Source organism: Crotalus tigris, unplaced genomic scaffold, assembly GCF_016545835.1.
Source record: "Crotalus tigris isolate CLP2741 ecotype Arizona unplaced genomic scaffold, ASM1654583v1 scf7180000024439.5362192, whole genome shotgun sequence".
NCBI lineage: Eukaryota > Metazoa > Chordata > Lepidosauria > Squamata > Viperidae > Crotalus > Crotalus tigris.
In genome coordinates this window covers 1,809,073-1,829,343 of record NW_024100609.1, presented here as the reverse complement: position 1 = coordinate 1,829,343, position 20,271 = coordinate 1,809,073, and the positions used below count along the sequence as shown (strand labels likewise).

General features: G+C 41.3%; 1 protein-coding gene across 1 annotated transcript in view; it reads right to left on the bottom strand.

Moving 5' to 3' along the window:
* RNF144A (ring finger protein 144A) overlaps positions 1-18,763 on the bottom strand; it is a 69,773-nt gene extending 51,010 nt beyond the window's left edge. Inside the window, exon 1 of the mRNA XM_039331896.1 lies at positions 18,340-18,763. Within this exon, the coding sequence (XP_039187830.1) occupies positions 18,340-18,472 (133 nt within the window). The 5' untranslated portion in view covers positions 18,473-18,763. The remainder of the gene's footprint in view (positions 1-18,339) is intronic.
* Between the last annotated feature and the right edge of the window lie 1,508 nt (positions 18,764-20,271).

Genomic DNA, 20,271 nt, shown 5'->3' with positions numbered 1-20,271 from the left:
ATATTCCTGAGGTACAATAATAAACTTTTCTGAAAAATAAATATCTGAAATGCAGTGTTACTCCAATAATGATGCCATTAAAACATGTGTGGATGTTTGTAAGTAACATATATTTGTCACAAAGTAGAAGGGCACTGCTTTTACTTTGCCATAAGAATGTGATTAATTTGGCAAATAGTTCAAGAACACAAGCAAACAGGGCCCATCCCATACTGTGAGAGAGAAACCAGAAGGGGAAAATAGAATCAGTGGAGCACCACCAGCAATGTCTTGGATAAACTTGTCTGGGCTTGGAAGCTAAGCAGGGGTAAGCCTGTTAGTACTTGGATGGGAGATTACCAAGGAATGTTTGGGTTGTACGCTATCCTAGGACATCAAAAGTCATCTCCAGGGAAAAGCAACGGCAAACCATTTCTATACTTTGTGTTGGAACATGTCTGTGATCTGAAGTTGAACAAAACTCAAAATGACTTTTTTTACATGATTGTCATTACTTGTTTTGTGAAACTCAAACACTAGAGCAGAAACAAAAATCTGAAGTACTTGTAAGGGGACCAAATACTACTGTTGGCTATATTGAGTTTAAAAAATAATAATAATAAAATTGATGGCAATAGAATGGCAACGGTACCCATTAGTTTTCATGGCAGTAAAATTCCATTCTATTGCCATGAAAACCACATGGGCACCATTTGTCAAGAATAAGTTTCAAACAGAGGAATCTTTACCTTTTTACCAATACCTTAGGAATATCTGGTAGAAGAGATCCACCAGCTTAATTCAAATCACCCCACCGGCACCCAGACTAGATAGAATTCTACAGAATCCGTAAGATGGAGGTCATACAGTTCAACAACTCGCATTCGGCATCACTTTACTAACATCCTAAGGGAAAATTATTGCAAAGCAGTCCAAAAAAATAACAGAAAAAAACCCCTATGGTGGGGGGTTTTATTTATTTTTTTCTCTCTCTGGAACAAATATTTTTTTTAAAACCCAGTATATACACAATTAAAACATGCTATCTGATCCATCTTAAAGCAAAGTATGGAATGGTTTTGTATTTAGCAACAGTTCTATTGTATTTTATACATTAAAGGCTTCCAGGCACATTTGGAAAACCAGGTGAGAAATAATTTCAACTCTGACAAATGTACATTCTGAGATAACTGTAATTTAAATACTGCAGCTAAATCTTTTCTGTTTTGAAATTGTAAGCAGGCTGAGTTACTATACTTTAGAACAGCTTACTGTTGGTTAAGTTTTTAAACTATTTGAGTTATTGCACAAGGATTTTGGAATGCCTAGAATTGTGAAATTTTACTGTATTAAATCAAAACATCTGATTTCACAATTTGGTTTAGATGCATTAATGGTGTTTAAGTCCCAAACTGTCAGTTTCGGAATGTATTTTGGATTGTTCTAACTGTACAGTGTTTTTAAATAAACAACTATTTAAAAGTAATGCACCAGAGTAGATGTTAATTGTTTGTAAAAACACTGGAATAAAAAGACAGAATGGTATTCCTTTATTAATACATTAGTAGCCAAAGTTCTTAAACATTATTAAGTATATGTCTTATGAGCTTAAAATTAATTCTTAAAAGTATTCAGTAAAAGGTTGGGTGTTTTTTGTTTTTTTTTTTACTTTTACTGGACATTCTGGACATACTGGACTGAGAATGTTTTAAAAGAATTGTTAATTATTATGTTGGAAATGTAAAATAACGAAGATGAATGTTGACTGCACTTTTGAATTATATATCCAAAACGTGGGATTTATCACTATATGAAAAAGATGCAATTATCAACCAGGAGAGGGAGAGACAGAAAGAAAGACGGCTGGAAAGACAGGTTCCAGATCTATAGTCCTGGATCACCACCATTTATGAACAGGCTCTCTATCCATGTAATAGAAAGACTAATCAATATTATTCCATTTAGCCAAGAGTCAATAGTGTGCTTAGGGGTAAATAACCTTCTCGGAATGCAATATCCTTTTCCTTTTGTGTGTGTGCATTTTGTGAGAAATTTCAAAATTTCTTTACTCTTTTTTTATAGTAAAACAAAAAAAAATACAGTCAATAGTACCAAATGCCACCAAAAATCAAAACTCTGTTTTAATGCATGACATAGCTAAAAATCAAACTGAAAAGTATGTGTAACAAGGCTTGGCAATGCAGTACCTGTAACCTCAATTAGATCTTAAGAGGTGCCCCAACCCGCCATCCTTTTGGTTAAAATCTCACATAGATTATTAGAGTAAATTAATTTTCAGTGGATTTCCTAATGACCCAGATGCGAGTCAGCAATTGTTCTCTTAGCTATAATGTCACACACAAAGTGCTGACTAGCTCTTGATCTCCAGATTGGGAGATTTAAGATCTGCTCTGTGTTTAGAGCCAACAAGTGATGGGTGCTTTCCTCTGATTTGAATAACAAGTACCAATACAGGGATATTTCACTAAAGCAATAATTCATCAAGTAAATAAGTAGGCTTGAAAAATGTAAATATGTAGACATAAAACATGGTCTGCTCCAACCGTGACCCTGATTCTGTTTACTTTATAGCATGACTATTTCACTCTTAAAATATTACACTTCCAGCAAATTATGCTAATAACATTTGTATTTTCCTTTACCAATGGTCACAGGACTGACCACCATGGTACAGTAATGGCCAAAATTGTGGAAACCTTTTGGGAAAAGTGTATTTTTGAGGTTTGATGGCTAATAACACCACTTTTTTTTTTAGTAGTACCATAAAATTATATATCAATGGAAAGATAATTTAATCAAGAATGTAATGCAACAACGTTTGTTCAATTATCTGTACTATATTCTATGAAAAGTTATAGCCAAATAACCAGAAAAAGGAAGCACAACTTGCTTAGGTTGATATCAGGTAGCTTTCCTTCATCTGATTGTAGCCAATGAGCATGAGTGTTTAGAGAGCCAATCAGGTGTCATCTTGTTTTGGCAATGAGCCAATCAGATAACAGTAGGATTCAGTTATTGATGTCATGTATTGAAGCTGAGAGGAGGACATTTGTCAGTGTGTTATGTGATCGCAATCAAGTGGTTGGGGTTTTTTGTGTTCTTTCATTTAGTGAGCTTGTAAAACGTAATAAAATTAAAGTAATGGTGCAAACAATTGACTGGTTGCCCAGAAAGCGATGTAAAATAGTATTATTAAGTGAACAAGGCTACAGTTATAAAGAAATTAGAAAAAAAATGATGGAAACTTAACCAAAGGTAGCATTTCTACTGTACACTTTTCCCAAAAGGTTTCCACAATTTGGCTACTACTATATAGCAGCTCTTAGTTGGTGATCAAAATCTTTGTTAGATTTTAATGCTTTATTGCAAGCAAATTATATTTAAAGTTCTGCATAGCACAAAAGCAATCTGATAGTGCATCCTGTTGTGTCAGACATGTGACTACAGACAAGGTTTCTGGTCTTCACTCACTGAAAGATGTCATCAGCACCTACTTTAATAAAATGTTCATCCCATGGTAATAAGAAACAACCCAAGTGTACACTACTGGATAAAAGATCACACATAGCAAAATGTCATATTTGAAAAAATCAACACTATTTGAACACATTAGATATAAAATACTTAGAAGAATTACTCATGCTGACCAGAAGAATTGATACAAAGAAAAATGGTTGCATGAAAATAAACAAAACTTTAAAGTGGAAATTCCCATGGTATTTCTTTATTTACTGCTATGTTTAGAATGCTTTCCTAAATTGTGTTGACATGTCAAATTTCCATCAGAAATGTGGAGAAATTACTGAAACTGAAAGTGTAACAGATTTCCGACTCACATTTTCCCCTCCTTCATATATCTCAGTGGTTCTCAACTTGTGGGTCGGGACCCCATTTGGGGTCGAACGACCATTTCACGGGGGTCGCCAAACAACGCAGTCTGCTATTTTTTTCCCCTTTTCCTTAGCTGTGCTACTCCCTTTTATTCTATTGGCTTTTGAAAGCCAATAGAATAGACTCTCTTGAATAGAGTCTAATTCTATTGGCTTTCAAAAGCCAATAGGAATTGTCCAGGCTGTCTCTGCCCTGCTGAGCCCGCCAAAAGTCCCATTCTGCAAACGGTGCTGCACCAGTTGAGTAGTCCTCGACTTAAGACTGATTGAGTAGTCCTCGACTTACGACCGGTTGGGGGTCGCGGCATTAAAAAGGTTGAAAACCATTGATATATCTGAAAGTAAAGAAAGCAATTTCTCTGTTATTTCTATAGCCTAACCAATGTGTGTCTCCTTTTGTTTCACCCATTTTCTGAACAACTAACACAAAAATTTGGCCTTTCAACATAGGCTAGGAAAGTATTCTAGACATGGCAGTAACTGTGCAAAGTTCCATTTCTTAACTCCTGGGCTAGTGAAGAGACAAGGTGTGCTTATTTTCCCTACTCCCTAAAGAAACTCTGAAAATAATTTTAAAAATGCTTCCATATTGCATCTGCTTATTCTTTTCTCCCTACCTAGAGTTACAAGAGAAGGCTGTAATGTATTCTCAGCACAAGGAAGGTTTGATGTCCTCAGCAGCAGGGTGGGAGAGTTAATGAACTGCTTATTTACAATAAGTATGATTGGGCTGATGTGCTCATGGATAAAGCTTTGGTCCCAGTAGAGTCACAGTTTCCAGTATTTGAATCCTGCAAGAAGGAAAGCCTTAGTTGACAGGATGCAGCTTCTATCTTTTCCCAATGATCTGGGCATTGGTATACCTCATATTCCATCAGCCTGGGCCTTCCCCGAATTTACTGAGGACTGCCATGCCCCTCTCAGCCATCTGCATTCCAGATTGCTCTCACAAAGGAAGGAGAAGGGCAAGTAGGCAAAAGCCAGCTCAGAAACCTGTTCAATTGGACTCTCTTTTTGTCCATAGTAACCATAGGAACAACAGCCCTGTGGGAAAGAGTCTAGAAATTTATTTGTTTTAAAATATTAAAGAAAGAAAGATTGCTAGAAACATTTACAGCAACCCCCCAACCCCAGCAACTTCAAAGGAAGAGAGATGGGGGGGGGGATAAATGATACACAGACAGAAATCCTCCTCCCCTTGTCAACCAAGGGTTGCCAGTGGTAGATAAAATCAACCACTTGAGATTTCTCATCTCTCAACATATATGTGAGTGTGTATATAACTGCCAAACACCACACTCTAAAAAATGGCAGCATCAGTACAAAAAGAATTATATTAATTGAATTAATAACTGGCGATAAAAAATAGGCTATATCACTTAAAACATTACAGTAATTGTACATACTAACCATTTTCTTACCTACACAGAAATTTCTTAGTTCACACAGACACTCCCTTCTCTTCTTCCAACAGAAACAGGCAGAAGAAAAAGCATTATTTAAGTTTGTTACAGCTGCCCACTCTAGTACAGATAGTCCTTGACTTACAACTATAATTGAGTTTGGAATTGTGGAATCATTAAGCAGGCCATCACTACTGCACATGATTTTACCACCTTTAACACCAGGCGCTAAGGAGCTGATTGTGGCAGTTGTTAAGTGTTGATTTTCAGTAAAAAAAAACATTGTCGCAGTCATATGACCATGGTACACTGCAAATGCCCATAAATGCCAAGCACCCAAAATGTGATCACATGATCATGAGGGGGAGGGGCAGCTATCAGAACTCTAAAACTGGTTCATAAGTAGCTCTGGGGAAGTCCATTGTAATTTCAAACAGTCACTAAGGAACTGATTTAAGTCGAGGAATACCTGTAGAGTCTGTGTCTTGAGTGGGTGAAAGAGAAGTTTAAAAAAAGAAGAAATTCTGTTTTCAGAGAGAGGCATAATTCTCTAAATAAGCACTTCTTCCCAACTGTAGCCCATTCTTCAAGGGCACTGATGGTGTACCATTTTCTCCATCTTGTATCCCCTCCTCTGGAAACTTCATTTAGTACTGCCAGGCAAATGACCATGTCACATTGCAAATCTTGAGTGGGGAATAACATTTTTACGTTCCAAGGGGGTTTTTGTGACTTTTGGTACAATTATATTATCAAGCAATTACATGTGCACTATATATTATCAACACAGCAATATTTACTTTGTACCCTATTTGATAAATATAATTCTATTTACAGTGCCTTTATTTACAATTGCTTCCAAAGTTTGTAAGTCATCTGTGGGGGGTTATTATCCTGAAAGGTATGGCATAAATGTAATAAATAAATGATATAAATAATATTCAAGGAGAGACTGTTTTGTGTAGTGGTTAAGGCACCAGGCTGAAAAACGGAAAATTGGGAATTCTAGTCTCATTTTAGGCATGAAGACAGCTGGGTGGCCTTGGGCTAATCACTCCCCCTCAGCCCTAGAAAGGAGGCAATGGCAAAGTACTTCTGAAAAACCTTGCCAATAAAATTGCAGGGACTAGGCCAGGAGTCACCCAAAGACAAATAATTCCAGTCTAGGAGAACCTTAGGAAGATGGAAAACATAGAGGGCACCTGGACACCTGCACATCCAGCCTACCTGGATTGACTGCAACATGGACCTCAAGGGCACTATCTCCTCTGTATGGTTTGTTGGGCAACATGAGTGGCTCTGGAAATTAAGATGTGCAAAAGAAAGAAAGCATTGATGACGACACCCTTTCTCTCTCAGGAATTCTGGGAGTTGAAGTCCACAAGTCACAAAAGGGCCAGAGTTCCCCACCCCTGTATTCAAATGTAACCTTGAAGGAACTGATAGCTGAACAGTTTGGCCTTCTTGCTTCCCCATACAAAAAGCACTAGGCAAACGCTATTCCCTCTTCTTGCATAATGATTCTCAAATTACGGCGTCCCCCATTGCACGCTAATGCTGAATCACAGGCAACTCTCGGAAGACATTCAAGTGCCAGGAACCAAGACATGAATAGGTCAAATAATGAGAGCTTGGGAACAGAGCAGTTTACATTGGGCTATATGCCAAAACTAAAAAAGGGGGATTTATCTATCTTTTTTTAAGACCAGGCCAAATAAGTTACTATTCCTCAGTCAAATTTCTAGCCTCTAACAGCATTGCCAGTCTGGGAATGCCCAAGAAGGGCAGAGTCTGTGCTTGGCGTGAAAGAAATTCATTTTCCTGGGAAAAGTAATTCACATTACAGTTCTGAGGCTTACCACATACGTTTGTGTATGCCAAGCCAAGAATTTCTGGATCTAATCCTGATAGTTCCTGGCACTGTGATTATAAAGGACAATCCAGCGTCTAACCAAAGTTTTCCAAATCCGTAGATTGGAGAAGAACCAGAATGTCCTGACTAAAAAAAAAAAAAATTAAAATCCCTAGGCAGGTGCCTTTCATTAAAGAAGTGATCAAATTCATATATATTGATGCAGCCAAATAATGAAAAGAAGCAGTGGCATCAGCGGAAAACCAAGATGATGACAAATTCACACCATCACATAAGTGCCACATTCATAGATCTGTAAGACATCATCAAATATTTTTTCATTTGCCCCCACGTGGTTTCTCAGTACCCATGAAGAACAAAACTATACAAGCATTATAAGGCTGGTTAAACTATTGTCTGCATGTTCAGTATTTAATAGCCAAAATATCAAATTATTACTTCTACCAGCCATTTCCAATGTCGATACCTTTTAGTGGGGAATTTTGAGAGTTGAACTTTGAATGAGGCCCAGCTGAGAGGCTGCAATGTACCAAAGCACCATTGTGGAAGGCAAGAAAGTCCTATCACCACTAATATAGGTAGTCCTTGACTTACAGCCATATTTGGGATCAGAATTTCTGTTGCTAAGCAAGGCAGTTGTTAAGTGAGTTACATGGTGATTTTATGACATTTTGCCATGGTTGTTAAGTGAGTCATGTGGCCATTAAGTGAATCAGGCTACCCCCATTGATTCTCTGCTTGAAAGCCAGCTAGGAAGGTTGCAAATGGCAATCACATGACCCTGGGACATTGCCACAGTTCTAAATACATGCCGGTTGTCAGGTGCCTGAATTTAGATCATGTGACCTTGATGATGCTGTGATGGTTCTGAGCAGGGATAGGTAACCTTGGCTCTTTTATGACTCGTGGACTTCAACTCCCAGAATTCCTGAGCCAGCCATGCTGAGGGGAAAGGGAGAGGTTTCCAAGCTGAGCCATGCTGGCTCAGGAATTCTGGGAGTTGAAGTCGAGTCATAAAAGAGCCAAGGTTGCCTACCCCAGTTCTGAGTGTGAGGACAGATTAGAAGTCACTTTTTTCAGTGCCGCTGTAACTTCAAGCAGTCGCTAAATGAACAGTTGTAAGTCAAGGACTATTATAAGCAGATTTTCAATGGAATGAGTTCATGAATTAGTGACTCTCTTACCACAGATCAAAGAAAAAATAAGAGATGTATGTAAATCATGTGCGGAACAGGCTTCACGTGAGAATTTTTGAGCTTCAGTTCAGAAAGCTCCAGCACAAATAACATGAGATTATAAAGCTGGAGCAATGGCAAAATGCAAAACCTCAAGTTTTGAAAAATAGCTTCCTGTTTGTAGCCTATGTTTCGAAAGCTGTGCTATGGGTTCTTTGTTTCTAAACATGGTTTAATCTTTAAATCTCTAGTCAGGCTGGAATTCCCCTTCCCCAAAAGTCCAGACCTGAAAAGATCCAACATTCTGATATCACTCCTCAAAACTCAGTATAGTAGCTCATGCAACCGCCTTTTCCTTCCTTTAAAATCCTTTGTGAGGAACAGCACAGTGATTACATAAGGAAGCCAATCATACGTGAGACAAAAATTAGTGATGTTTAACGGTTTAATGATGCCATTTGTGGTTATGCTTGTTGTAAAGATGCCCAGAACAAACTACACCAAAGAACCTAAATAGAAAAAAAACCTGCTTATATTCCTATTTATATATTATTATATTATATTATATTATATATTATTATTATATTATATATATATATAATATATATATATTATATATATATAATTCTATATATATATAGAATTATACTATGGTTTTCTGTACTGTAGGATCTGACAAGGAATATTATTTTAAACATTTCTTTTAGGACAATCCAAGAATGTCTTAGATCAGGGGTGTCAAACTCAATTTCATTGAGGGCCACATCAGCATTGTGGTTGCCCTCGGGGGGGGGGGTGTGGCCAGGGTGGGTGTGGCCTACTGGGTGGCCATGGATGGAGTGCGTGTGGCCTACTGGGTGGGCGTGATTTCGGCATGCAACAGGGCACTCTCCTCACAACGCTGAGAGGTTGAGCTGGGCGGTGCGAAGCCCGCCAACTTTGCACCTTGCTGCCTGCTGAAACTGGGCAGGCTGGAGGCTAGGCAGCATTGCATTTCTCATCAGATTCGCACCACCCAGCTCAGCTCTTGGTGCTGTGAGAGCGCCCCGCTGCCTGCTGAAACCGAGCAGAATGGGAGCTGGGCGGCCTTGCATTTCTTTTTGGATTTGCACCGCCTGGCTCAGCCTCTTGGCACTGTGAGGAGAGTGCCCCACTGCCTGCCAAAACTCCTCCCCCAAAGCGCATCAAGCCGGATATGTGAAATAGGCAAGGGCCATTTGCTGGCCACTTCCAGACGATGGTGCATTTCTTCATTCCTCACAAAGGTGACACCTCCCCAGCATGCACCCAGGGGGCGGGGCCAACGCGGCAGGGGCTGGTTCCTTGCTGTTTCCAGACGGCCTTGTGTACAAGGCAGCGGGGGCCGTTCCCTCACTGTTTCCAGAATGGCTTCACAGGCCACATGAAACCACTTCGTGGGCCGCATCCGGCCCCCAGGCCTTGTATTTGACATGTCTGTCTTAGATACTTGGTGGTGCAAAGTATTTTTTGAAAAGGTACTTCAAAGTATTCCCTTGTAAAGCAAAAAGCTCTAAGCTGCCAGAAGATACAACATTTATTCCACTTGGAACAATATAGCAGCCTTAGTAAAACAGTACATCAGTGTATTCAGGAGTATAAATCTTCCCTCCCTCCCTCCCGCGTTACAGAACCTGGCCTTCGCACATAATAATCAATCTGGAAGCACAGATAGCTGAAGCAAAGATAGATGGCTGTTTTATATCACACGGAATTGAATTCAGCTCATAGAGCAATCTGAGACAAATGGATAGTCAGTTGCAAAATTTTTTTAAAAAGGCACAACATAAACCTCAGACAACTTTCCCTCTTCAGAATTGAAAGGCAGAGGGAGCTATCTACAAGCTTACGATGCAAATAGGATTTCTCCTCAGCCTTTCAACACACTAACACACTTGCAGGGAGTTCTTACACCTTAGTTTGCATGACTGACACAGGCAGCCATTACAACAACCAGCAGCTTTCCCCTTGGGGACAGGCTTGGGGAGTCAGCCTTCACAAGACATTTTTGTCTTAAAGTCAGGTTGGAGCCTTTCGGACTTTCTAATGGAAGCAGGAGGACATCTGGTGATCTGATGATGTCACCGGAAGGAGACGGTCCGATTTTTCAACCTTTTGCTCCTCTGGGGGATGAACAGGTGAAAATGGGAGCAGCAGGCCTTTGAGAGGCAAAGAATTTCTATCCCAGCCCTTACATCCTGCAAGCCTAAAAAAAAAAAAAAAATGCCCCCATACAGTAGTCCTCAACTTTTGACTGTATTTGAGTCCAGAATTATGGCTGCAAGTCTTGTCGGTCATTAAGCAGGTCATCACATGACCATGCCCGATTTTTACAACTTTTTTGTGGCATTTGTTCAACAAATCACCAAGGTCATTAAGCAAATCCAAGGTCATTAGGAGAATGCCGTGGTCATTAAACAAACCCATTGTCTGCACATTCACTTTGCTGGAAATTGGAAGTAAATGTCAGTTTCCAGCAAAAACACCTCATAAATCATGGACACATAACTGTAGCACACTGTAAACGGCCATGAAGGCAGGCCAAATGCCAAGCCCCCAAAATGCAATCACCAGATTGCAAGAGGGGGGGGGCATTGGAAGTTTGAATTCGAGCTGTAAGTACCTTTGTTTGGCTCCATTGTAATTTCAAACAGTTGCTAAATGACTAGTGGTACATCAAGAGCCACCCGTGTCTGTGTTTTTCATAAGCTTAATAATGGGTAAAAATACAGGTGGTTACAAGGAGTTTTTTACTCTTAATTCCATCTTTAATTCTGACTTGCGGGGGAAACAACCACTGAAAATTAGTAGTTCTGCCGCCACGTTTCAGCAGTGGGATCTTAAAATGCCTGGACCACAGTAGTCTGTGCCCTGCCCATCCCCGTCCCAAAGTATTTTAAAACACACAAGCATCTGATGTTAATGTTGCATGGGAATACACCTGGAATCTTAACAATATTATGGCAAAGTGTTCTCTTTTGAATGAGATTCGCCAGATAGCACAGGCCTATACCTTACACTCAGTTGCAAAAAATGAGACCGGCATTGGATGTCATTTTCACTGGATATTTTCAAGAATTACATGAACCCGGTCCTAAACTTTCAAGAAGCAGCAATCTCTTTTTTCTCTCCCACTGGAATGTGTATGTGGGATAAGCGCAGAATGTAAAAAAACAACAGTATGATCACCATATAGTATATTGTATTTGTATTTGTATTTAATTTTATTTATATGCCGCCCAATCCCAAAGGACTCAGGGGGGCATACAGAGTTAAAACAATCATAAAACAATAAAATAATAGTCATACCGCGAGTCCGATCATATCCCCCCCCGGGACATCAGCCCCAGGCCTGCCGGAACAGGAGAGTTTTAACGGCTTTCTTAAAGGCCGGCAGGGTGGGAGTAGTTTGAACCTCGGGGGGAAGTTGATTCCACCAGGTCGGAGCCACCACAGAAAAGGCCCTTCCCCGGGGGCCCGCCAGCCGACATTGTCTGGCCGATGGGACCTGAAGGAGGCCCAATCTATGGGACCTCACCGGTCTCTGGGAACTGTGCGGCAGAATGCGGTCCTGTAAGTAACCTGGCCCTATGCCATGAAGGGCTTTAAAGGTGATAACCAACACCTTGAATTGCATCCGGAGACCCACAGGAAGCCAGTGCAGGTCGCGGAGGATAGATGACACGTGGGCGTACCTTGGCGCGCCCACAATCGCTCTCGTGGCTGCGTTCTGAACCAACTGCAGCCTCCGAACGCCCTTCAAGGGTAGCCCCATGTAGAGCATGTTACAGTAATCCAGTCTTGAGGTGACAAGGGCATGAGTGACTGTGAGTAAAGCCTCCCGGTCCAAATAGTTATAAATTATTTGAACTACGATCTAAGATGAAGCTGTATACAAAAGAACACTTGAAATATGGGTGGGTGGTAAGTGTGGAGAAACCCTGGCCCCTATCCCTCCATCTCATTTTTGTTACTCATTCCTTCATTCTTCATTGGATTGCTGATGTATTTGTGTATGGGGAAGTGAGTGGTAGACATTTGCAGTGAAGAGCTTCTCATACAATTTGCCATCTGAGGTTTTTTTTTTATTATTCCAGTTCACAATGCTCAAGGTTTTATGTCAGCAGTTTCAATGTAATTAGATGGCCAGATGTGGTCCCAACATGGAACTTCATTATGGAGATGCATACTTGAGGATGTGAGGGCCTCTTGCCATTCAAAAGTACAAAGTGTGCATTTGTGGGTTAGTGCACTAAATCTGAAGATATAATTTACCAAGCCCACAGTCCCACTTTGAAATAAAAAAGGGGGAGGGATAAACTATACACTATAAATAGTTAGTGAATCAGCAGCCATGTGAAGAGCAATTATTGGCTTCCCCCCCCCCCACTAAGATTGCTAACTTTTTTTCCTGGCAGACTCCTGTGCCCTCACCGCCTACCTGGCATGCAGAAATGAAGCAGATGGAGCTTCGTCCATAGGTTTGCTCCCCTGCCTAAAACTGAAAAAGTGCTGCCTTTCAGGCAGCTGTTAAAAGCAAAGGAATCTGCCAAAAAGGACTGGACGTTTTTTTTATCAGATTACAGAATGTCGTATATCTAAGAATTGTTTCGTCTCCCACACAGCAATATATAAATATCTCAATATTTTTGAGAGAGATGCTGTAGTAATCTCTGTATCTCAAAGGAGCCCAGGCAATTCTCTATAGAGTTTTCTTCTTGCAAAGATTTATCTCTATTGTGTTGTAAATATTCCCAGTAGTGCATCTTCACATTTGTAACAAAGGAAAAGGAAGAAATCTAACTACTTTTAGCAGCAAAAAGGGAAAATGGTTCTTACATAATCAGCCTATGACTTAGTAAGAGAACAGCAGAGAATTGGAAGAAGAATTTTAAAGACTATTAAAGTTCCAAACTAGTTATGGGAGAATCATAGAATTAAAAGTAAATGTTTGTTGGAATGAAAGTCTTGTAATCAAACTAGATTTTTAAAAACAGTGTAGGGTAACCCAAAACATTGATCAAATGAAAGCTATATATCAACCAGGATGAAAAAAAAGAGCCAAAGGAAGGCTGGTGAATTGGATGGCAAGCAGTCATACCACTTTAACTACTAGCCAGACACATTTCTGAATTTTACTTTCATTCATCTAAGATATGTAATCTACATCTGCACAAGGAACAGACTGTTGTCCTGGGTCACATGCAAAGTCAGGAACATTCCGCTAAGGAGGAAAAGATGTTGCCTTTGAAAAGGCCAGTGGAAAATCCCAGGAGAAAAGGAAAGTGAAGCTATATGCTGAGGTTGGGAAAAGGAAAGGAACCTCTTTAGCCTCTGTTAAAAACAAAGAGTTAGTAAAAAAACTGGAGGGAGAAGCTTGGTGAAAAACCCTCATGAAAGGAAGCAGGAACCCTACTTGCAGGCATCATTTCTTCCTACAGCACAGATAACATTTCTAGATGAGCTAGAAATAATGCATAATGTTGCTTTTTAACAGTGTGCATTGCTATTGGCCCCGTACATATCCAGTCCTTCTATGCAAACCCGCACCTCTTCCTGTCAGAACTGCTTTTATATTAGTAGCAGATCTATCATCCTTTGAACTGCTAAGAGTTTTATGTTCTCCTGTATATTCTTTCTAATTGGATATTCTTTTCATAGGTCTGTGTTTTGAACAGTTCTGTATTCTTATAGCCTCTACCACATCCAACTACTTAAAAGTTAAAAAGGAGCCACCACAGTCTCCCTTTTCCTTTTTTGATTTTGAATGAAGTTTGATTCTTTTTATTTCTTGTGATATTGGCCTCATCCTACATGGGAGAAGGGGCTGGTTTTCATAATCACATGCTTTAATGCTACAAGACCAGGAAATTCATGTGCTGAAGAAATTCCCTTTCATTATTCCCCCCACCTCCTTTTTAACCTAAGAAACACATACTGTGAGGGCCCTCCCCCCCTCTCTCTCTCTCTCTCACACACACACACACCCACCCACCCACACACACACACACACAAGAGTTGGAAGGGATGACATCGGGCAAAGACACACCTAGGAAAATAGATAGTGGCAGCACTAATGCTGCAGCCAAAGCAAGCAGCAGAGCTAGAGTAGTAGGGAGATGAGAAGAGAACCAACAGCATTTCACACTATGGGTTTAATTTTGCCAGTACGGGGAGTTCTGCAATAATACTGGCAAATGCAGATTAAAGGGCAACATCTAGAAGAGTTTTCACACATCCTGTCTTATCTTGGCTTGTCAGTTCTTGAAATGTCTTTATGTTGTAAAAAAAAAAAAATAGGAAGATGAAACAATATGTTTCTATATGGCCTAGTTTTAACAATATACTAAAGTTTTAACAACATACTAAAGGTCTGAGCTTGTTTAATATTATATGGATCATTTAAAAATGGTTTACAATTAGTTCATTTTAACCATGGTTTTATATATGTATATGTATGAATACATGTGGATTATTGTAGCGTTACTGTATTTTGTTGTTGTTGTGTGTTTGTTTTTATATATTTATGTTGTTATTATATTTCACCAAATGAAGAAAGCATTTAAAAGCAGAGGGTGTGCTCTTCAGGATAAGCCATTCAACTAACAGTACAACATTGTGCAAGTTGACTTAGTAACATGTCTCTTTCATTTCCATGAGATTGATCCCCAAGAAAGTTTGTTTAAGGCTGAAGCCTAGTTGACCAAGCATCGTTACTCAGACATAAAGCCTCCAAGTCCCATGTAGTTCAAACATGAAGTAATATGTAGACTTTACTCCAGCATACAGTTAGTGTACTTAACCTCATTTAAATCACAGCTTGTCAGTTCCAAGTGCCATTTAAAACATACTTTTGTCCTCTCAAATTTGGTCTTGTGATTCTCTTACCACTGAACATTTCATGTGAAGAAACCTACATAACCAAAACTGCAGGCTCAGCACTGATTACCATCAAAGCATAATTGAGGAAGGCATTTTTTTTAGATGTTCCCTTCTTAAATATCGCCCCGGTTTTCATGCAGTCAACCATGAGTATCTTCTTGATTGATTTGAGTGGGTTTTCTGCAAGCTGTTTCGGCAAGCCTGCCTTTAAAATATCTATGAGCCTATTCATGCTGAAGAACTAGACGCAGTGTTTCTCAACCTGGACAATTTTAAGGCATATGGACTTCAACTCCCAGAATTCCACAGCCAGCATTGCTGGCTGTGGAATTCTGGGAGTTGAAGTCCACATGCCTTAAAATTGTCAAGGTTGAGAAACACTGAACTAGAGGGACTAGAAATTAGTTCATCTTTGCATTAGAAGACCCGAAGTTTTTCAAAAAATGTTCAAGGCACTGTCACATATTTAATAGCCGGAAAGGAGCAGGATGTAGTATACAGTTCCTCCCAAGGTTCTTTCTAGGCTAAGTTTAGATTCTTATCATCTTCCATCATCATTGCAGGAACAAATTTTGGGAGCAATTAGAAGTTGGGCAATCATCACCCAGTTAATTCAAATAACTGATAGAGAAAAAGAGGAGAGGAAGAGATTCTAAGCTAATCATTTCAGCTATGACCACAGTATTTTTAAAATCATTTATAAGAAGGAAAGAAAAAACGAAAATATTCTCTCAATATTTCAGAGAACCAGAATCACACCTCTTTAAAGAGGCATGGCATATATCAAACGCTGATACTGGGATATATTTATGAATCCAGATAACTTTTACTAAACAGCCCCCACCTTATACAGCCATGTAGGTTGGTCATTTTTCTTTCCCCACCCCTTCAACTTGTCTTGCCAAAAACTGACAGCTGCTTCAGCCACTGCAACTGAAGATTTCTAGTGGGAGGGAGCATTCCTGAGGATCCATGTTCACCTTGATCCCATCCATCCATCCATCCATCCATCCACCCGCCCGCCCACCCACTCTCCTTTAACCAAAGATCCGGGAATAGGAACTGGTGGCCTGTAGTTATTCCTAAATAGCAACTCTGAACAGTACACCAATATGACCAATATAAAGGATACTGACAGAGGATCTGGAGCAGTGCTTCTCAACCTTAGCAACAAAAGTCAAAGCTTCCATTTTCTCCATCACTATGAGCTGGAAGGACTTGGTTTTTCTTATTTATGTATATTTAAAAAATGCTTATGTAACTAAGATTGAACATTATACTTCTGGGTGCCCTCTAGATATATTAAGCAACACCTGTCAACCCCAGCCAACATGAATGACAAAATATTATCAACCTTAGCAAGTCAGAATATCTACAAGGTGAGATTTCCTGCAATTATAACTCTTACTCTAATCTGAATGCCTTGAAAGCTAATTAAATAATTTTCCCCCTTCTATTCTATTAGCTCTCCCCAAACAATCAAGTATAGCCAAAATATATTAAACCTAGTATTATTTTTTCTCCTCTCAGAATATCTGTTGGTAGAGAGGATTAAGTTAGGAGGAGATTGCTCTTGCTGATTCTTCCCAGCAAAGAGGTGCCAAAACAGTCCAAGAATTAAAGTAAAGGAAGGTGTAGATGCCGGTAGCTGTATGCTCCATCCTCATATTGTCTCTACTCACCTCCACTGCTCATTCTAGAAATGGGTTGAAAAATATTTAATAAAAAACATGATGTTAGGATGGCAGCCAAATGGGGCTATGTCATTAATTGTAAGAAAAAAGATCCAAAATTGTATTAAATTGTATTGTCTATGTCAGTGGTTCTCAACCTATGGGTCGGGACCCCATTTGGGTCGAACGACCATTTCACGGGGGTCGCCAAACAAGGCTGTCCGCCATTTTTTCCCCTTTTCTTTGGCCACGCCCCTGGCACCCGGTGATGTATAAGTGGTTGGGGGTCACCACAACATGGGGAACTGTATTATGGGGTCGCGGCATTAGAAAGGTTGAGAACCACTGGTCTATGTGTACATATGTGCTAATACAAATAGTCCTCGCTTAACAAAGGATCTCCTGTTTAGCAACCAATTACAACAGTGCTGAAAAAGGTAACTTTAAAACTGGTCCTCACATTAACGACCATCACAGAGGCCCCACAGTTACATGAGATTCAGGCATTTCACAATTGGCACACATTTATGACCATCACAGGTCCCGCCATCACATTAACTGCCATTTGCATGCTTCACAGCTGGCTTGTGACAAGCGGAGTCAATGGAGAAGTCAGCAATAAAATCACAAGTCGCAGTCAACTGATGTCTCGCTTAGTGACCACACCCCTTAGCGATGGATATGCCAGTTCCTATTGTGAACATTAAGAGTGTACACATAACTGTACACACAGAGAGTGATTGGACATACCAGACCATTCTATAATAAACTTCTTTCAAACCAAACTTATTCAATTCTGATTAATAGCATGGCCCAAATTGTATAAGCTATTGCAAGTGCTGATTCTGGCATCTGCAATCTTGGCACTAATTTGGGAGCAAGTCTCTCTGAATTCCAGGGAAGTTGCTTGCCTCACGGAATTCAGCTGTTGTTAGCATAGCACCCGTCCATCTTTACACACACACACACACACACACACACACACAGAGACACGCTGATAAGCGCCAATAAGGCCCTTCAATGGGAGTTTGGGGAGGACGCCTTTCTCCATCATCCTAAGAAAATAAAAGACTGGGAAAGGCCACGCAAACTCCCCACCGTAAATGCCTCCAGTACGACGCCACCGTGGTCCAGGTTAGCGTGGCTTCCCCTCCTACGCTACATCATGTTTACGGATGCCCTTTAAGACAAGCTAGATGCTAGCCCGCTCGACGGATGACAGCTGAGCAAGCTGGCTAATGCTCGGCCGCCTTCGCAAATCGACGCCGCTTATAGCCCCTGCACACGGGCGAGCGCTCCATCTCATCGCCGGACGCGGAGCCCTTCAGCCGCCGCGCCGGCGATGCGGGCGGCCTAGCCAGAGTAGCGCCCGAGGGATACCGCCTGCGAGGAAATACAACGAGCCCGGCGACGGCGACGCCTCACCCTTCTCTTGCTGCTGTTGCTGCTGCTGCTGTTGTTGACGGCGCCGTCCTCGGAAAGAGAAAAGCCCGCCGCCTCGGCCGCCTCTGCCCAGTGGGCGCCTCCTGAGCTCTGTCGCTCCCGCCGGGGTTTGCATGGACCACGCGCTGCCGCCCGCTCCTCAGGGGCGCGAGCAGCCTGGCCAGGGTGTGGGCGCCCCGCGCATTCTGCCGCTGCTGCTGCTGCTGCGGCCGCCGCTGCTGCCCAGGCTGGTCTGCGCGCCTTCCTCGCCTCGGCGGCAGGCTGCTTTCTGCTCGTCTTCCCCCCCTCCTTCTGTCCCTTGAGGAAGGAAGAAGGTGGGGAGAGGGGAGGGGGGGAGGAGGAGGAGGAGGAGAGAAAGGGAATAGCTAATCTGAGCACAAGGGCGCCATTAAGCTTCTGTGGCTTTGCAGCCGGAGCGGGGCTGCTTTGAAGCGACCGCTAAACTGGGGACGCCGCGGATGCCCTGCGCGCCCTCTGCTGGCGTGCTGTGCGCAAGACAAGGGGCAGAGCCTGCCCAGGCAACTTTGGGCTTGGGCGGACGGCGCGATCCAAGGCAGAGGCACTCGCTTTTGCGGGCTCCTTTGGATGCTATCAGTCCGCGATCAATCAGTCAGAATAGAACTGGAAGGGACGTTGGAGGTCTTCTAGTGCAGCCTCCTGCTCAAGCAGGAGACCATTTCAGACAGGTTGGCTGTCCAGTCTTTTCTTTAAAACCTCCAGTGATAAAGCGCCTACAACGTCTGAAGGCAAAAGCTGTTCCATTGGTTAGTTGTCCTCACTGTTAGGAAGTTTCTCCTTCATTCCAGGTTGCTTCTCTCTTTGATTAGTTTCCACCCATTGTTTCTTGCGTTGCCTTCAGGTGCTTTGGAGAATAATTTGACCTCTTTTTCTTTATGGCAGCCCTTCAGATACTGGAATACTGCTATCATGTCATCCCCAGCCCTTCTTTTAGCTAGACTAGCCATACACAGGGAAATGAAACAGCTTCCTTCTGAGCCAATCTGTTGTCTTTGGGAGCAGATAGGTTTTTCCCGAGAAAAATTTATGTCCCTTGCTCCCTGGCTCAGCCATGGGATTTTAGAGACTTTACATTGGAAAATGTAAAGCAAAAGGTGGATTCCATATTTTCCTGTACTCTTCTAACCCGCCTCTCTTCCTTTTTTTTCTAACCCAGACTGTCCCTACCATTAACCAGAGCATTAAGTTGTAACCTAAAATGGCAAATGCTAAAAGACAAGGCATGGCTGAACCGTAGAATTTGATGCACTTATTGGTGATGACCATCGTTTTCTTTACATTGTCCCATGTCCAAAGTACAACTGCAGTTGTTGCCTCATGCCCGAGGTAAATTAAAACTCAGTGATCAGGGCAATTTACGTTCCTGCCCACTGCTTATGCACCAGAGACAAATTCTTTGTGTGTCCAATCACACTTGGCCAATAAAGAATTCTAGTCTATTCAAGGGCTGGAGGAATGCATTTTAATGTAGCCATCTGGGTGTATCCTAGTTAGACAGCTTTATAACAGGATTCATCAAATTCATCATTATTAGTCTTTATTATTTTCAAAGTCACCCTCCAATGTGGGCATTTGAGCTTGGCCACAGTGTGATCAATGGACTCTGCAGAGAATGTCAAGAGGAGGCAAGGATGGGAGGGGAGACAAATGGCAGAAGCTCCCTCTTTAGATACACTTTTGCTTCCTTTATGTCCATTGTGATGTCATACATACCAAAGGAGTGAACCTTTGATGCCCCTGTCCTCATTATGATGAAAGCATTGGGTTATGTAAGACACAATGTTAAATGAGAAGAAATCTTTACTTGATCTTTAAAAGAAGGAACCTGAAATACCTGCAGCCTCTGATTTACAGCCATTCGTTTAGCAACAGTTCAAAGTTATGACAGCAGTGAAA